Below are 13,585 nucleotides of genomic sequence, written 5' to 3'. Positions count from 1 at the left end.
CTGTCGTCCCCTTCTCCTCCTGCCCCCAATCCCTCCCAGCATCAGAGTCTTTTCCAATGAGTCAACTCTTCGCATGAGGTAAATTCCATTAAAAAAGTACAGAGGAAATGTTCGGATCATCACAAACCCCAAAACTCAACCAAACAAGAAAAAATATGTATTACATGGCTTCTCAGTTTCTCGAATGGAAAAATGTAAGAACAATTAAAATTAAAACTTTTATCTAAGATGACTAATACAATATACATATACAAACAAACAAACAAACAAAAAACAATTTTAAAAGACAGAAGACAAAAACCAAGTTTCTAATCCCAGTATTTGGCCAGGGTTGTGTGCATGGTGTTGAAGCATTTATCCTCTCATAATAATAAATGGAATTTAGTAATAATCTGAGCATATCTTTATAAAGCCTCACATTTTAATATTTTAATTATCATTTACTTCTTTATTGGCCTGTAAATGACTGACTGGAGTGGAAAAAGTAGTATTCTTGACATAAAACAATAAGACATCTAGTTGTTTCTTAGAACAGTATATGTATCACTTAACTAGGGTCTTTCCTGGTGGCTCATGGTAAAGAATCTGCCTGCCGTGCAGGAGACAGGAGTTCAGTCCCTGGGTTGGGAAGATCTCCTGGAGATGGGCATGGCAACCCACTCCAGTATTCTTGCCTGGAGAATCCCATGGACAGATGAGCCTGGAAGGCTACAGTACAGAGGATTGCAGAGACAGTCACAACTGAGCGACTTAGCATGCACTTAATTAGGCATATTTGCTTGCCTAGCAAACAATTATTATTTTGTCAAGAATTTATCCAAGGCCCTTACCTCACAGTATCTGTCAATTCTAATCTATTTTATCATGAATCTTGCTCCATTTTAATCTCTAGATTATGTCTACATTTAAATCATTATTACTTTTAGATAGAGCTAAATTAGATTTATCTAGGGATTAATTATCTTCTATGAGGATCTTATATCACAATTACTGTGCAATTTGAAGGAAAGTTTTTAAAGTGCAGGTGAAATCATCCCTTTTTCTTGCACTCCAACAATATGACGTACTTTTGTCTGCCTCAAATTTGGACATTGACTTTATCTGTATTTTATAATTTATTTTATATAAAATTTCTATTTGAATATATCCATTTTTGTTGTTGAAGAAGCATGAACTTTATTATGACTCTGTTGCTGTCTGCCAATCATGCCCTTGATTCTATTTTTTAGGCATTTCATTTTTTTCTTCTTTTTGAAAATCACAAAACAAATTTTCCTGATCATATTGAACTATAATTGACATATAACATTCTGCAAGTATAAGGCATATAATGTATGTATTTGATACACTTATATATTGCAAAATTATTACATAGTAAAGAGTTAGTTAATACCGTCAGTCAGTTCAGTTCAGTCACCCAGTCGTGTTCGACTCTTTGTGACCCCATGGACTGTAGCATGTCAGGGCTCCCTGTCCATCACCAACTCCTGGAGTTTACTCAACTCATGTGTATTGAGTCAGTGATGCCATCCAACCATCTCATCCTTTGTTGTCCTATTCTCCTCCTGCCTTCAATCTTTCCCAGCATCAGGATCTTTTCAAATGAGTCAGTTCTTTGCATGAGGTAGCCAAATTATTAGAGTTTCAGTTTCAGTCCTTCAAATGAATATTCAGGACTGATTTCTTTTAGGATGGACTGGTTGGATATCTTTGCAGTCCAAGGGACTCTCAAGAGTCTTCTCCAACACCATAATTCAAAAGCATCAATTCTTTGGCTCTCAGCTTTCTTTATAGTCCAACTTTCCATCAATACATGACTACCGGATAAACCATAGCTTTGACTAGATGAACCTTTGTTGACAAAATAACGTCTCTGCTTTTTAATATGTTGTCTAGGTTGGTCATAACTTTTCTAAGGAGCAAGCGTCTTTTAATTTCATGGCTGCATTCACCATCTGCAGTAATTTTGGAGCCGAAAAAAATAAAGTCTGTCACTGTTTCCACTGTTTCCCCACCTATTTGCCATGAAGTGATGGGACCAGATACCATGATCTTAGTTTTCTGAATGTTGAGTTTTAAACCAACTTTTTGACTGTCTTCTTTCGCTTTCATCAAGAGGCTCTTTAGTTCTTCGCTTTCTGCCATAAGCGTTGTGTCATCTGCGTATCTGAGGCCATTGATATTTCTCCCAGAGATCTTTAATCCAGTTTGTGCTTCATGCAGCCCAGTATTTCTCATGATATACTCTTCATATAAGTTAAATAAACAGGGTGACAATATACATCCTTGATGTACTCCTTTCTTGATTTGGAACCTGTCTGTCGTTCCATGCCCAGGTCTAACCGTTACTTCTTGACCTGCATACAGATTTCTCAGGAGGCAGGTCAGGCAGTCTGATATTCCCATCTCTTAAATAATTTTCTACAGTTTGTTGTGATCTACACAGTCACATAATTATCATTTCCTTTTTGTGGTGGAAACCCTTAAAATGTATTCTAAGCAATTTTCAAGTATATAGTGCATTATTGTTAACTACAGTCACTGTGTTATACATTAGATACCCAGAATTTACTCATTTCATCACTAGAAGTCTGTATACTCTGACCAAAGTTTTCCTATTTCCTCATCTCCCCAGTCCCTGCCAAGTACCATTCTACTCTCTGTTTTTATCAGTTTAGCATTTTTTATGCAACTCATATTTGATTACATGAGCAAGTTTTTCCTGCACTTGAATACCTTGTGCACTGCGAATCTTATCTGTTTTGTTTTTAGACTATAAACCAAGGGGTTGAGAACAGGAGTCAAGAAGAGGAAGAGGTTGGCCATGGTGACATGAAGAAGAGGAGATGTGAATGTACCAAACCTATGAATTACAGCCAACACAATGAGTGGCACATAAAAGATGCAGACAGTGAAAATGTGGGAAACACAAGTATTAAGTGCCTTGAACTGACCATCTTTGGAGGCAATACCCAGCACTGTTTTCAAAATTAGGCTGTATGAAATGACAATGAACATAGAGTCAACTCCGAAGGAGCACAGGACAAGGGACAACCCATAAATGATGTTGACTGTGATAGGGCCACAAGCCAGCTTCATAACATCAGGGTGGTAGCAATAACAATGTGATAGAATGACATCCTTGCAGAAGGGCAATCGCTTGAGCAGAATTGGCAAAGGTACCATCAACACCACACCCCTAATCATGGCTGCAAGCCCTATCCCCATGATCCGAGAATGGGTTAAGACTACTGTGTAGTGCAGTGGGTTGTGAATAGCTACAAATCTATCAAAGGCCATGGCAAGCAGGATGGCTGACTCCATGGAGGAGAAGGTGTGGATAAAAAACATCTGCATTAGGCAGGAGTGGAACTCAATCTCTCTGTGATTCAGGAGGAAGACACTGAGTACTGTAGGCAGAGTTGATAAAGACAGACCCACATCTGTGGCTGCCAGCATAGACAGGAAGATGTATTGAGGTTCATGAAGGCTAGAGGTGGTTTTGATAATGAAGAGGATAGTACTGTTTCCTAAGAGGGCAATTAGGTACATGATACACAGTGGGATAGAGATCCATATTTGCACAGCTTCCAGTCCGGGAATGCCTGTTAAAAAGAGAGTGGGTGGCGGGAACCAGCTACTGTTTATAAACTCCATAAAGATATATTTATTTTGGGGGGGGGGGGAGTGGCACACAGCCCAGATCAGTTTCTAAATGTTTCTACTGGGAGAAAAACACAGATTTTTAAGATAGAATATAATGCATCTAACTCTTGTGGGGCAGCATTATTAATTCTAGCCATCTTTACATCAAGGAATGGATCCTTAGAATGTTTTCAACTCTATCTGAATAACTACTCAGAGTTAAGACAATGGATAACTGCTATTAAAATGTAAGATCTACTAGAATTATTTTAGTCTAGAAAGCTTCAGTCATTAATTAAGTGGCAATGAAAATTAAGAGTATTATTTTCTATTTTTATCCCAATGCTTAGAAAAATTTCATTCTTGGATTCTGTTTCTTAATATATCCACTTATGTTGAATATATTTACTTTGGATAAGATGACTCTGAAAGAAGTTTCTGCACTTTCTCCACATCGATGTCACACCTATTAATATTTAGGCATCTGGGGACTCCCTTGGAGGTCCAGTGGTTAAGATCCTATGCATCCACTGCAAGGGTGCATATTCAATCTCTGGTGGGAGAACTAGGATCCCACATGCCATGCAGCATGGCCACAAAAAAAAAAAAATCAAGCATCTTGAAACCTGAACATTTTTCCTGTTAATTATACCTGTAGAAATAAAGCATAAGATATTTCAATAAACCACATAAACCTCAAGCTATTTAAATAAATACTTCAAATGATACTGTTCATTTTCTTTTTTTTTTCTTTTTTTTACTTTAATTTCTAGGTTGTTTGACATGTTCTTTTAAAATGATATGTTGATTTTCCAAAATATGAGAGAGTGATAAAACCATCAAATGAGTATTGTTGTTACTTTTAAATTGGTGCCAGAATAGTATCAAACATTAACAAATAATTTCTTGAATAAAATCTGAAATATCTCTATTTTAAAACACATATATAATATATTGTGTGTGTGTGCTTAGTTGCTCAGTCGTGTCTGACTCTTTGCGACCCTGTGGACCATAGTCTGCCAGGCTCCTCTGTCCATGGGGATTCTCCAGGCAAGAATAATGGAGTGGGTCACTATGCCCTCCTCATATAGTATAGTAGGAAATAGTAAATATCCACATTTCAATAAATATCTTAAACATGGCATAACTGGAAGAAATGGTGTTAATATTTATGTGCTTATCCTCCAAAGATAAGTAGAAAGAGATTATATATGATTGCTTAAATACAGTTATATTTAAGTGTTTTGTTTAAATTTGGAAGCAGAAGCAAAATAGTGAGTTAACTACATTTGGATATTGGGGGAGATTGTAAGGGAACTAATATGACTGACCTTATCTGGAGAAATATGAAATCAATACACATTCTTTAATAAAATCATATTACTTAAAAGTGTAGCCAAAACTAAAACACCAGAAACAACTTTTTTTTTTTTTTAATTAATGAAGGATTCCTTTTGGAAGAAAAGGCGAGGGTGCACTTGGATAAAACAATATTCTGTTTTTGTCTTCAGGAAAAATGAGTACTATAGTGCTGTTTTAAAATCATGTAGATATAAACAAACAAAATTATATTTTTATAGATGTAAATACATCTTTGAAGAGCAGATCCAAGATGAATCACAATGTATACATTTCCACCCATTGATGTATCAAGACCTATACTTATACAGTCAGTCATCCAGCCTACAGTCAGTCACCCATTCATGTATGCTTAGCAATGACGTCTTCCATATTCTATTACATTCTCTCTTAGTATGCGTAGTAAAGAGTGTTCTACAAAGCATATGTTTTTTTTTTCTTTTAATTGGAAGCTAATTACTTTTTGCCATACATTCACATGAATCAGCCATGCACATACGATAATATACATGTTTCAATGCTATTCTCTCAAATCATCTCACCCTCGCCTTCTCCACTGAGTCCAAAAGTCTGTTCTTAACATCTGTGTCTCTTTTGCTGTCTCGCATATAAGGTCATTATTACCATCTTTCTAAATTCCATATATATGTGTTAATATACTGTATTGGTGTATTTCTTTTTTTTTTAGTTTTTATTTTTTAAATTTTAAAATCTTTAATTCTTACATGCGTTCCCAAACATTTCAGACAGGGACTGAGTCTATCATAAAGAGAACCCTAGTAGAGAAGTTGACTTCTTAGGGACTTAGAAGTTTAAGTTTTATATAATTTTTTAAGTGTCAGAGTCACTCATGTTTAAAAAAGAGAAGAAGAAAGCCATGGTTCGTAAGAGAGTAGGACATCAATCATACCACAGATACTATCCGCACACAGTCATTCAACACACTGCATCTCACAGCACTAAGATGTGAGATTCTCTTATAAAATTCTAAGCTGCCCCAACATACTCTGCATCTCATTTAAACATATGCCGAGATATATATTATTAGCAAATGGAGAAGGAAATGGCACCCCACTCCAGTATTCTTGGCTGGAACATCCCATTGGGCAGAAGAGCCTGGTAGGCTGCAATTCACGGGGTCACAAAGAGTCAGACATGATTTAGCAACTGGGCATGCATGCGCAGTACTAGCAGTAGCAGACATGGATATTAAAATAGTTATAACTGTATTCTGCATGCCAAATTAAATAGAGACAGTGGAGTAATACTGAGTCTGAGCTACTGTGTATAGTGGAGAGTTATATTCGGTAACGCTGTACTTTCTCCAGTACAGATTTCCTCCTCACTCAAGATGGGCTCTGACATCCTGTGTACAGCTCCCCCGTCGCGTGGAGGACGCCTCACCCAACTTGGGTTCCAGCACTTCGTGTCAGGCTCCCATGTCCAGGTGCGAGAACATCCTCCTTAGCTCACACAGGTCCACATTTCATTTTGGGACGCCTGTCGCAGGTATAAACCCTTCCCACTTTGCTCAGGCTCTGGCGCTCATCACTTGGACTACATTTAGAATCCAACTTCCTGCTGAGCTAATACCCTCCCTTCCACTCCCATCTGAACATTGTTATCATTCTCTCTTGCTCTGACATCCCATGCTGGTCTACCTCTCACAAACCACCCTCCTCAAAACTGTCAGGACCAAGCGCCTTGTTTAGGCACATTAGCCATACCCACTCCCCACCCCATACACGGTGAAGATGTCTACATCTGTGCTTCAACCAACAGTTATAGGACATAATCATTCAAGATGAGAAATAAAAGGAAGGGAAGGAAAGGGAAACAAAAGAGAAAGGGGAAGGTGAAGAGCCAAATTTGTTTATATTAAACTCAGTATGTTTAATTTTATTACTCATGTTTTGTTTTTCCCCATGATGTGGAGCCTGCAGGATCTTTGTTCCCAGACCAGGGATTGAACCCACACCCCCTGTAGTGGATGTGCAGAGTCATAACCACTCGACTACCAGAGAAGTCCCATTCTTATTCAGTTTACACATTAAGTTGATTTTGATTTGAAAAGTAACTTTATATACTTTGACAGTCAATCCATCATGTGATGGGCATGTTGCCAATATAGTATATCTGAGAATTACATCTTTCAAATTAACATGTTATCTGTGTTGCCTTGAGCCAAACATAAATTTTAATATATCTCTAGTGTTTTTTAAAATTAGAACTTCTGGGTTTATATTATGAAAAGAAAGGAATTTCTAACAGTTATAAAACTATATTCCAACACAGTGTACTGATTTCATAAGTAACTTTTATGTTCAGAATTTTTATTAATATTAATACTAAAAGTTAATCCATGCTTTCTACATGTATTGTTGCCTGGCAAATCCCGTGGACATAATCTCCCACTTAAGGGTAGATCATGTCTTTTGAGTTAAAGAAAGCCTGTGTTAAACTTAAACATTCTTGCTATGAAACAACTCCAAATTGAATCCTTATATTCAAACATTTTCCTTCTAAAAATTTCACTACACTGAAAGGAAAAATCAACATAAAACAGTGTCATGACTGCTTATAGTTTCTTGGATCCTGAAATGTACCCACTGCTGAATTTTCTGTAGCTTGTATCTTTTGTCTAAGTATAACAACAACAAAAACATTAGTGTCATCAATCCACTCATTGCCTTGGTTTTATAGCTTTACTGACTTGCTAATGATTCCAATGAAGGTCCAGTGTTGACTATACTGCTAATAGAACTTGGTTTTAAGACCATTCTCATCTCAAGTTTAGAGCAGTACTCAAAGCTCTTTTCAACCACCTTCAGTGAGACACATAAGGGTCCCTGCTTCACATGGACAGCTTATGGAAGTTGGAAATTCAGCAGATGCCTTTCAAGATACTCTAGCTAGACATATCACATGCCACTTATAGTCTAAGGCACTGCTCTGGGTCAACACAATGCTGCCTGCAAATCAATTTTATTTCAAATTTCTTATTTGAAACTGAACCATTTGTATTTAGTGCCTCCCTTTAAATATTTTAGGTGTTTATCAGCATGTTCACCAACTCTACCAATGAAGACTAGATAAGAGGAGAGCACTGAGCTTCATCTTCTTCCATATTTCATTTCTTCCTAAACTTCACACCATTACTGCTTACAGGAAGGGCTTTTATTTTTTATTTGTATCTGATAAGCATTTCCGTATCTAGTAACCACTGGAGAAGGCAATGGCACCTCACTCCAGTACTCTTGCCTGGAAAATCCCATGGACGGAGGAGCCGGATGGGCTGCCGTCTATGGGGTCGCACAGAGTCGGACACGACTGAAGTGACTTAGCAGCAGCAGCAGCATCTAGTAACCACTCTGTCCCTGTGCTTTGTTCTAAGGGACATATACTATATTCTTCCCTGGGAAATTAGTCCACATGACTTTAGTATAGAAGTAAACAAACAAACAACAGGAAAGAAAACATATGCCAGTATTTTAAAATTCCTTAGTATTTGACCTACCTTTTTAGAAGTTCAACATATCTAGACTTTTATTATAAAGCCTCCTTGGAAGTTTGATTTGATGGAAGGCTTCTGTGAGGACCTACATTGTGCTAAGAAAAGTGTTCTGCTTGGTTCTGTACTTTACCCAAATACATATATCCTAAAGGCACAATATGAAGGGATATCAATTATCAAGAAGATCAGACATTGTAGATTCAGAGCTTTCTCTGTCCCTAATTAAACCTAATCTGCCTTCTCAATAGCCTTATCTCATTTCTGACAGTGTTCAGTGCCAGCAGGGCACTGGCCAAGCAGATCACCCTTGTATTTGACCTTACTATACAGAAGAATTTTACTGTTCAGGGAATTTCTGGTTCTCTCTAGAGGCTAGTATAAACCTCATAGCAATGGTTTCATCAGGGCCTCTCCTAGGAAAGAGAAGGTCATAAGAAAGTATATTTAATTGGTGTAGGGCTCTGTCAGGATAAAGAGTTTTTTTGTTTGATGAAAAATGTAATGCAAAATACAACATGAGGTATAGTTACTTCTCAATGAACATTTAGAATAATGGGTAGAAAAGAAGTATTTATATATTGCTTATTCTCCAAATCAATGCATGTGAAGATTTTTTATAGTGTTTAAGCTCTAGTTTTTTCTTCTTCTGGTCTAAGAACTATCTGTTTGTGTTCTTTGCTGTAACATGCCATATCCCTTGCTGATTTCATATCTCCCACCATGAGAGAAAGGAAATGTGCATGTATGTGTTCTAAGTCACTTTAGTTGTGTCTAAGTCTTTGCGACTGTGTGGACTGTAGCCTGCCAATCTCCTCTGTCCATGGGATTCTCCAGGCAAAAATATTGGAGTGGGTTTCCATGCTCTCCTCCAGGGAATCTTCCTGTCTCGGGAATTGAACACGTGTCTCTTAAGTCTCCTGCACTGGCAGGCATGTTCTTTACCACTAGTACCACCTGGGAAGTCCTCAAAAGAATAATTAGCCACACAGTTAAAACTGTAAATGCCATAGTTCTTTAAGAATTTCATTGTATTGATGAACTATACATCTTGTTGCCCTTTCAGTTCCCTAAAACCATGAGTTCATGTTGGCTAAGTTGTTAATGATGAACCTGCATTATCTATTGTGTTGCTGGGGTATATTGGATTACTGAGGGCAAACCACAGGTGGACATCAAAAAGAACCAAGGGTAGATTTATGCACAAGCCAGAAACAACTTCTGTCTGATTATACCAGGGTGATACTATATAGAGAAATATAGATAGATCTGATAGATCTATTATCACATTTTTTATCCCACTGCTTTCAAATTGGAGTCTTTCTTTTTAATATTGCAATTCTGGTTGAGATGGGTGCATGATGGGGTATTGGATCTCTGCCATAGAGTGTAACTATAATCCATACATTCCAATACCATTTGCATAGTATCTTCCATATAGAAATAATAAGCTATGCCTAGACAGTTTCTGACTTTAAATTAATTTTTGTTCTGTTGGAAAAGCACTTCTTTTGGTTGGTCACTCTAAAATTTTAATGACAATGTTGTTTAAGAAAAGCATGGGATTAGACAAAGGCAAACCTACGTTCAGATTTTAGCTCAATTTCTTACTATATGTGCAGATGAACTTTCAGGACTTCAATGCCCTCATCTAGTCACTGGAAACATAATAATATCAGGAGTCATTGTGTTTTTAAAAGTACTGATACATCAGAAATATGTTTTAAACTTGCTAAGTACTATGGCAATAGTACTTGCTAAGTACTATGGTAATAATAGCAGATATTAAAGGCTAATTTTCCCCCACATACATATCTCCCTTCCTAAACTAAACAGTTAGCAGGGTTTGAGGAGTGTATATTGCTTTGAAAGTGAAAGGGTTAGTAGCTCAGTCATGTCTGCCTCTTTGTGATCCCATGGATTGTAGCCCATCAGGCTCCTTTGTTCATGGGATTTCTCAGGCAAGAATACTAGAGTGGATAGCCATTCCCTTCTCCAGGGAATCTTCCCCAACCAAGGACTGAACCCAGGTCTTCTGCACTCCAGGCAGGTTCTATATCATCTGAGCCACCAGGGAAGCCCCATATATTGCTTTACACGTTGCTGTTGTTCAGTCACCCATTCATGTCCGACTCTTTGTGACCCCATGGACTGCAGCACTCCAGGCCTCCCTGGCCTTCACCATCTCTCAAAGTTTTCCCGAGTAGCTATTAATATATTTGACTCATCTTTAATAAGAAAAAAGTCTTAGAAATATTTGATTACTCTACCCCTCCATGGATTTTTTAATGTTTCTTGAGAGACAGAAAATTCCTAAGAATTATGTTCCTTCAACACTAAAAAATAGACCTTCCAACTCTCACAACAGCTCATGCATTTAATAAATGGAAACCTTGACAACGTCCTATATTTCTATGATTTTTTTGTGTCTTTCAGGGCAGTCTATGTATGGGTTGCTACTGTTAATACAGCTGTTGTTAATTCCCCAGGGTTGTCTAAGAAGCATGATCTTCCCATAAGCCTATTTATTCATTCAGTGGGTCTTTCTTGGCCTTAATAAAAGGATCAAAAACTCAGAAGACCATAGGTACTTTTCTGTATTCCCAAATTCTCTTGGGTTTTAGTTCTCCTGGGATAGGTAAAACTATAGAACCAGCCTCTGAGTCAACATTGGAACCTAGATCAAGGACAGATAGCCTGTCTTATGGGATGTCTGTAAGTCTGCGGCTGTAGAATAAAGGAGGTGATGAGGGCCTGGTGTCCAATATTGGACAGTAGGTGACTGCTTGATGGATTCCGAAGGGATCATATGAGTCTCAGATACCATACTAGTCTCACTCCTAGTCCAAAGGACCTGTGATTATTTTCCTGCCTTTTATGCTTACCTTATAGCACCTGCCCAGGGCCATGATTTAAGGAGACCCAAGACTTGGAGTGGAGGCATGTCCAATGCTTGTGAAATGATATTTGTTAATAACGAGAATCTCTGGGTACCTGGCTGAACCATGATCTTTCAAGTTAATGAAGGGTTCATTGAAGGTGATTTATAACTTTTGAAACAGCCAGTCTTTGTGAGGAAGAAATTTTTCAGGATTTAAAAGCTGGGATAAATCTAAAGTAGGGAACATAGGAAGAAAAGGGCCTGGTGTTTTTCTTGCTCTGACTGTAGTCAGTCACAGATTCTTGAGATTCTTTTTATTTTTTCACATTCTATCTCACAGGTTTCTGTGTGGTTTCTTTATTTATTTTCAGCTTGCTGGTTAAAACTCTCTTTGGAATAGTTTATTGCAGAAGGAGTTTGTCTCATTTTATCTAAAACAGAAAAGGAGTCGAGATACAAGGCTAGATGTAGTGGGTGTGGAAGCCCATTTCACAGAACTGAAAGAACTGGCATCTCAGGAGGCTCTGATAGTGGTTTTTATAGACTGAGGCTTTTTTTTTTTTTTTCCCTGATGGGGAATTGTATTCTTATCTATTTGGAACAAGATAGAATTAGGATGGTAAAAACAATAAAAATAGTAAATTATGACTTAAATCACAAGCTGAGAATATGAGAAAGAAAGATATAAGTGGTTGGGAATAAGAAGAAAAAATATTTCAAAGAAGAGCATTTAGTGTAACTTCCTTCTTGGTAAGTAACAAACCCACGAGGTCTGCTGCATATCATGTGTCTGACGAAATTCCAAGGTGTCTCAGATCAGCTGGCTCACAGTTTATGGCATCTCCTTCTTGCACAGTTCCTCAATATGATCCCACTGCTGCAGTAAGAAGTTGCTTTAACCAGTGAGTACTGGGGAGAAGGGAAATAATATAAATTATAATAGAAAATATTGAGGTTCTAAAAGATCTTCAGAATAGAACTGAATGGCTGAAGGCTTCTTTCTGAAGCCTAGACAGTGAGCTATGAGGATCATGGTATCTCTACTTATCTTAGAAACTGGTTGAATTGATATCTAAGCTGGTTTTCAAAATCAGCTCATTTCTGTGTCTTTATGGATTTACTTTAATATATTAGTACACGTTCACTTAAAAGATGAAAGTACTTCTGAAAGGAAAGTGGATAGAGTGAGTATAAGAGAAAAAATATATATAAATGAGGAATATAATTTCAGACCTGTAGTTAGGGAGAAAAGAAATTAGAAAGATCCAGGACAGAATTTTGTGTTTGATTAGTGTCAGGTGAACAGGAAAGAAATTCATCCCTCCCCCACCCCTTCCCTGACCAACCCTGCTTTTTCTCTGTTGGTCCCTTGGGATCCCATTTATCTTTGGGAACCACCTGTGCATTAATTCATCATTTCCTTCAATTGCCAGCCAACTATGCTGTCTTATGATTAGCTCTCCTCTTTCTCTTTAATTTTTCTTGATTCTGAAAAATTGAACTTTCCTGAAGAATCAGTTGACTCATCCTGCTATAAAATATTTCTCTCCTCTCACCTCGATAGCCTTCACTTCTGTTGGACAATGGCTTATTCATTTGTTTTCTGTTCTATACACCTTTTGTTTTCAATAGTATCTCTCTCTGTCTCTCTCTCTTTCTCTCTCCCTCTCTATTTTTGTCTGTATGAGTTTTGACACTAACTCTAATAAGCATATTGTTGTTGTTGCTTTATCATTCAGTAATGTCCAGCTCATTTGTGAGCCCATGAATTATAGCCAGCCAAGCGCCTCTTACTACGGGATTTCCCAGTCTAGAATACTGGAGTGGGTTGCCATTTCCTTCTCCAGGGGATCTTCCTGACCCAGGAACTGAATCCACATCATCATTGGCAGGTGGATTCTACTGCTGGGCCATCAGAGAAGTCCCCTAATAAGATATTTATTATAAATATCTGGATCAAATATGAGTCTTTTGAAAATTTTCCATATACCCCATATTCTTCTGACTCCATTTTGCCTCAAGGAAAAAAGCAGAACACTCATATGGTAGCTTGAATGATTTTTTTTTTTTCTGTGATGGGAACTTAATTGTAAAAGATGTTCACTTTCTAGCTTCAAATTCTTTACCGTGAGACTCCATTGACTTTAAGCATCATACTTATTTCTTCTGTTCAAAAGAAAACTTCCTAG

At 37.5% G+C, this 13,585-nt stretch overlaps 1 protein-coding gene across 1 annotated transcript; it reads right to left on the bottom strand.

The window, feature by feature from the left end:
• Positions 1–2,703: 2,703 nt before the first annotated feature.
• Positions 2,704–3,657, bottom strand: LOC101108252 (olfactory receptor 51A4-like). Its single transcript, XM_004016666.3, has one exon. The coding sequence runs from the start codon at positions 3,655–3,657 to the stop codon at positions 2,704–2,706; it is 954 nt and encodes a 317-aa protein (XP_004016715.2).
• Positions 3,658–13,585: the final 9,928 nt, after the last annotated feature.

Source organism: Ovis aries, chromosome 15 (genome assembly GCF_016772045.2).
Source record: "Ovis aries strain OAR_USU_Benz2616 breed Rambouillet chromosome 15, ARS-UI_Ramb_v3.0, whole genome shotgun sequence".
Taxonomy (NCBI): Eukaryota; Metazoa; Chordata; class Mammalia; order Artiodactyla; family Bovidae; genus Ovis; species Ovis aries.
Note: the sequence above shows the minus strand (reverse complement) of the source record. Positions and strands in the feature narration are given on the sequence as shown.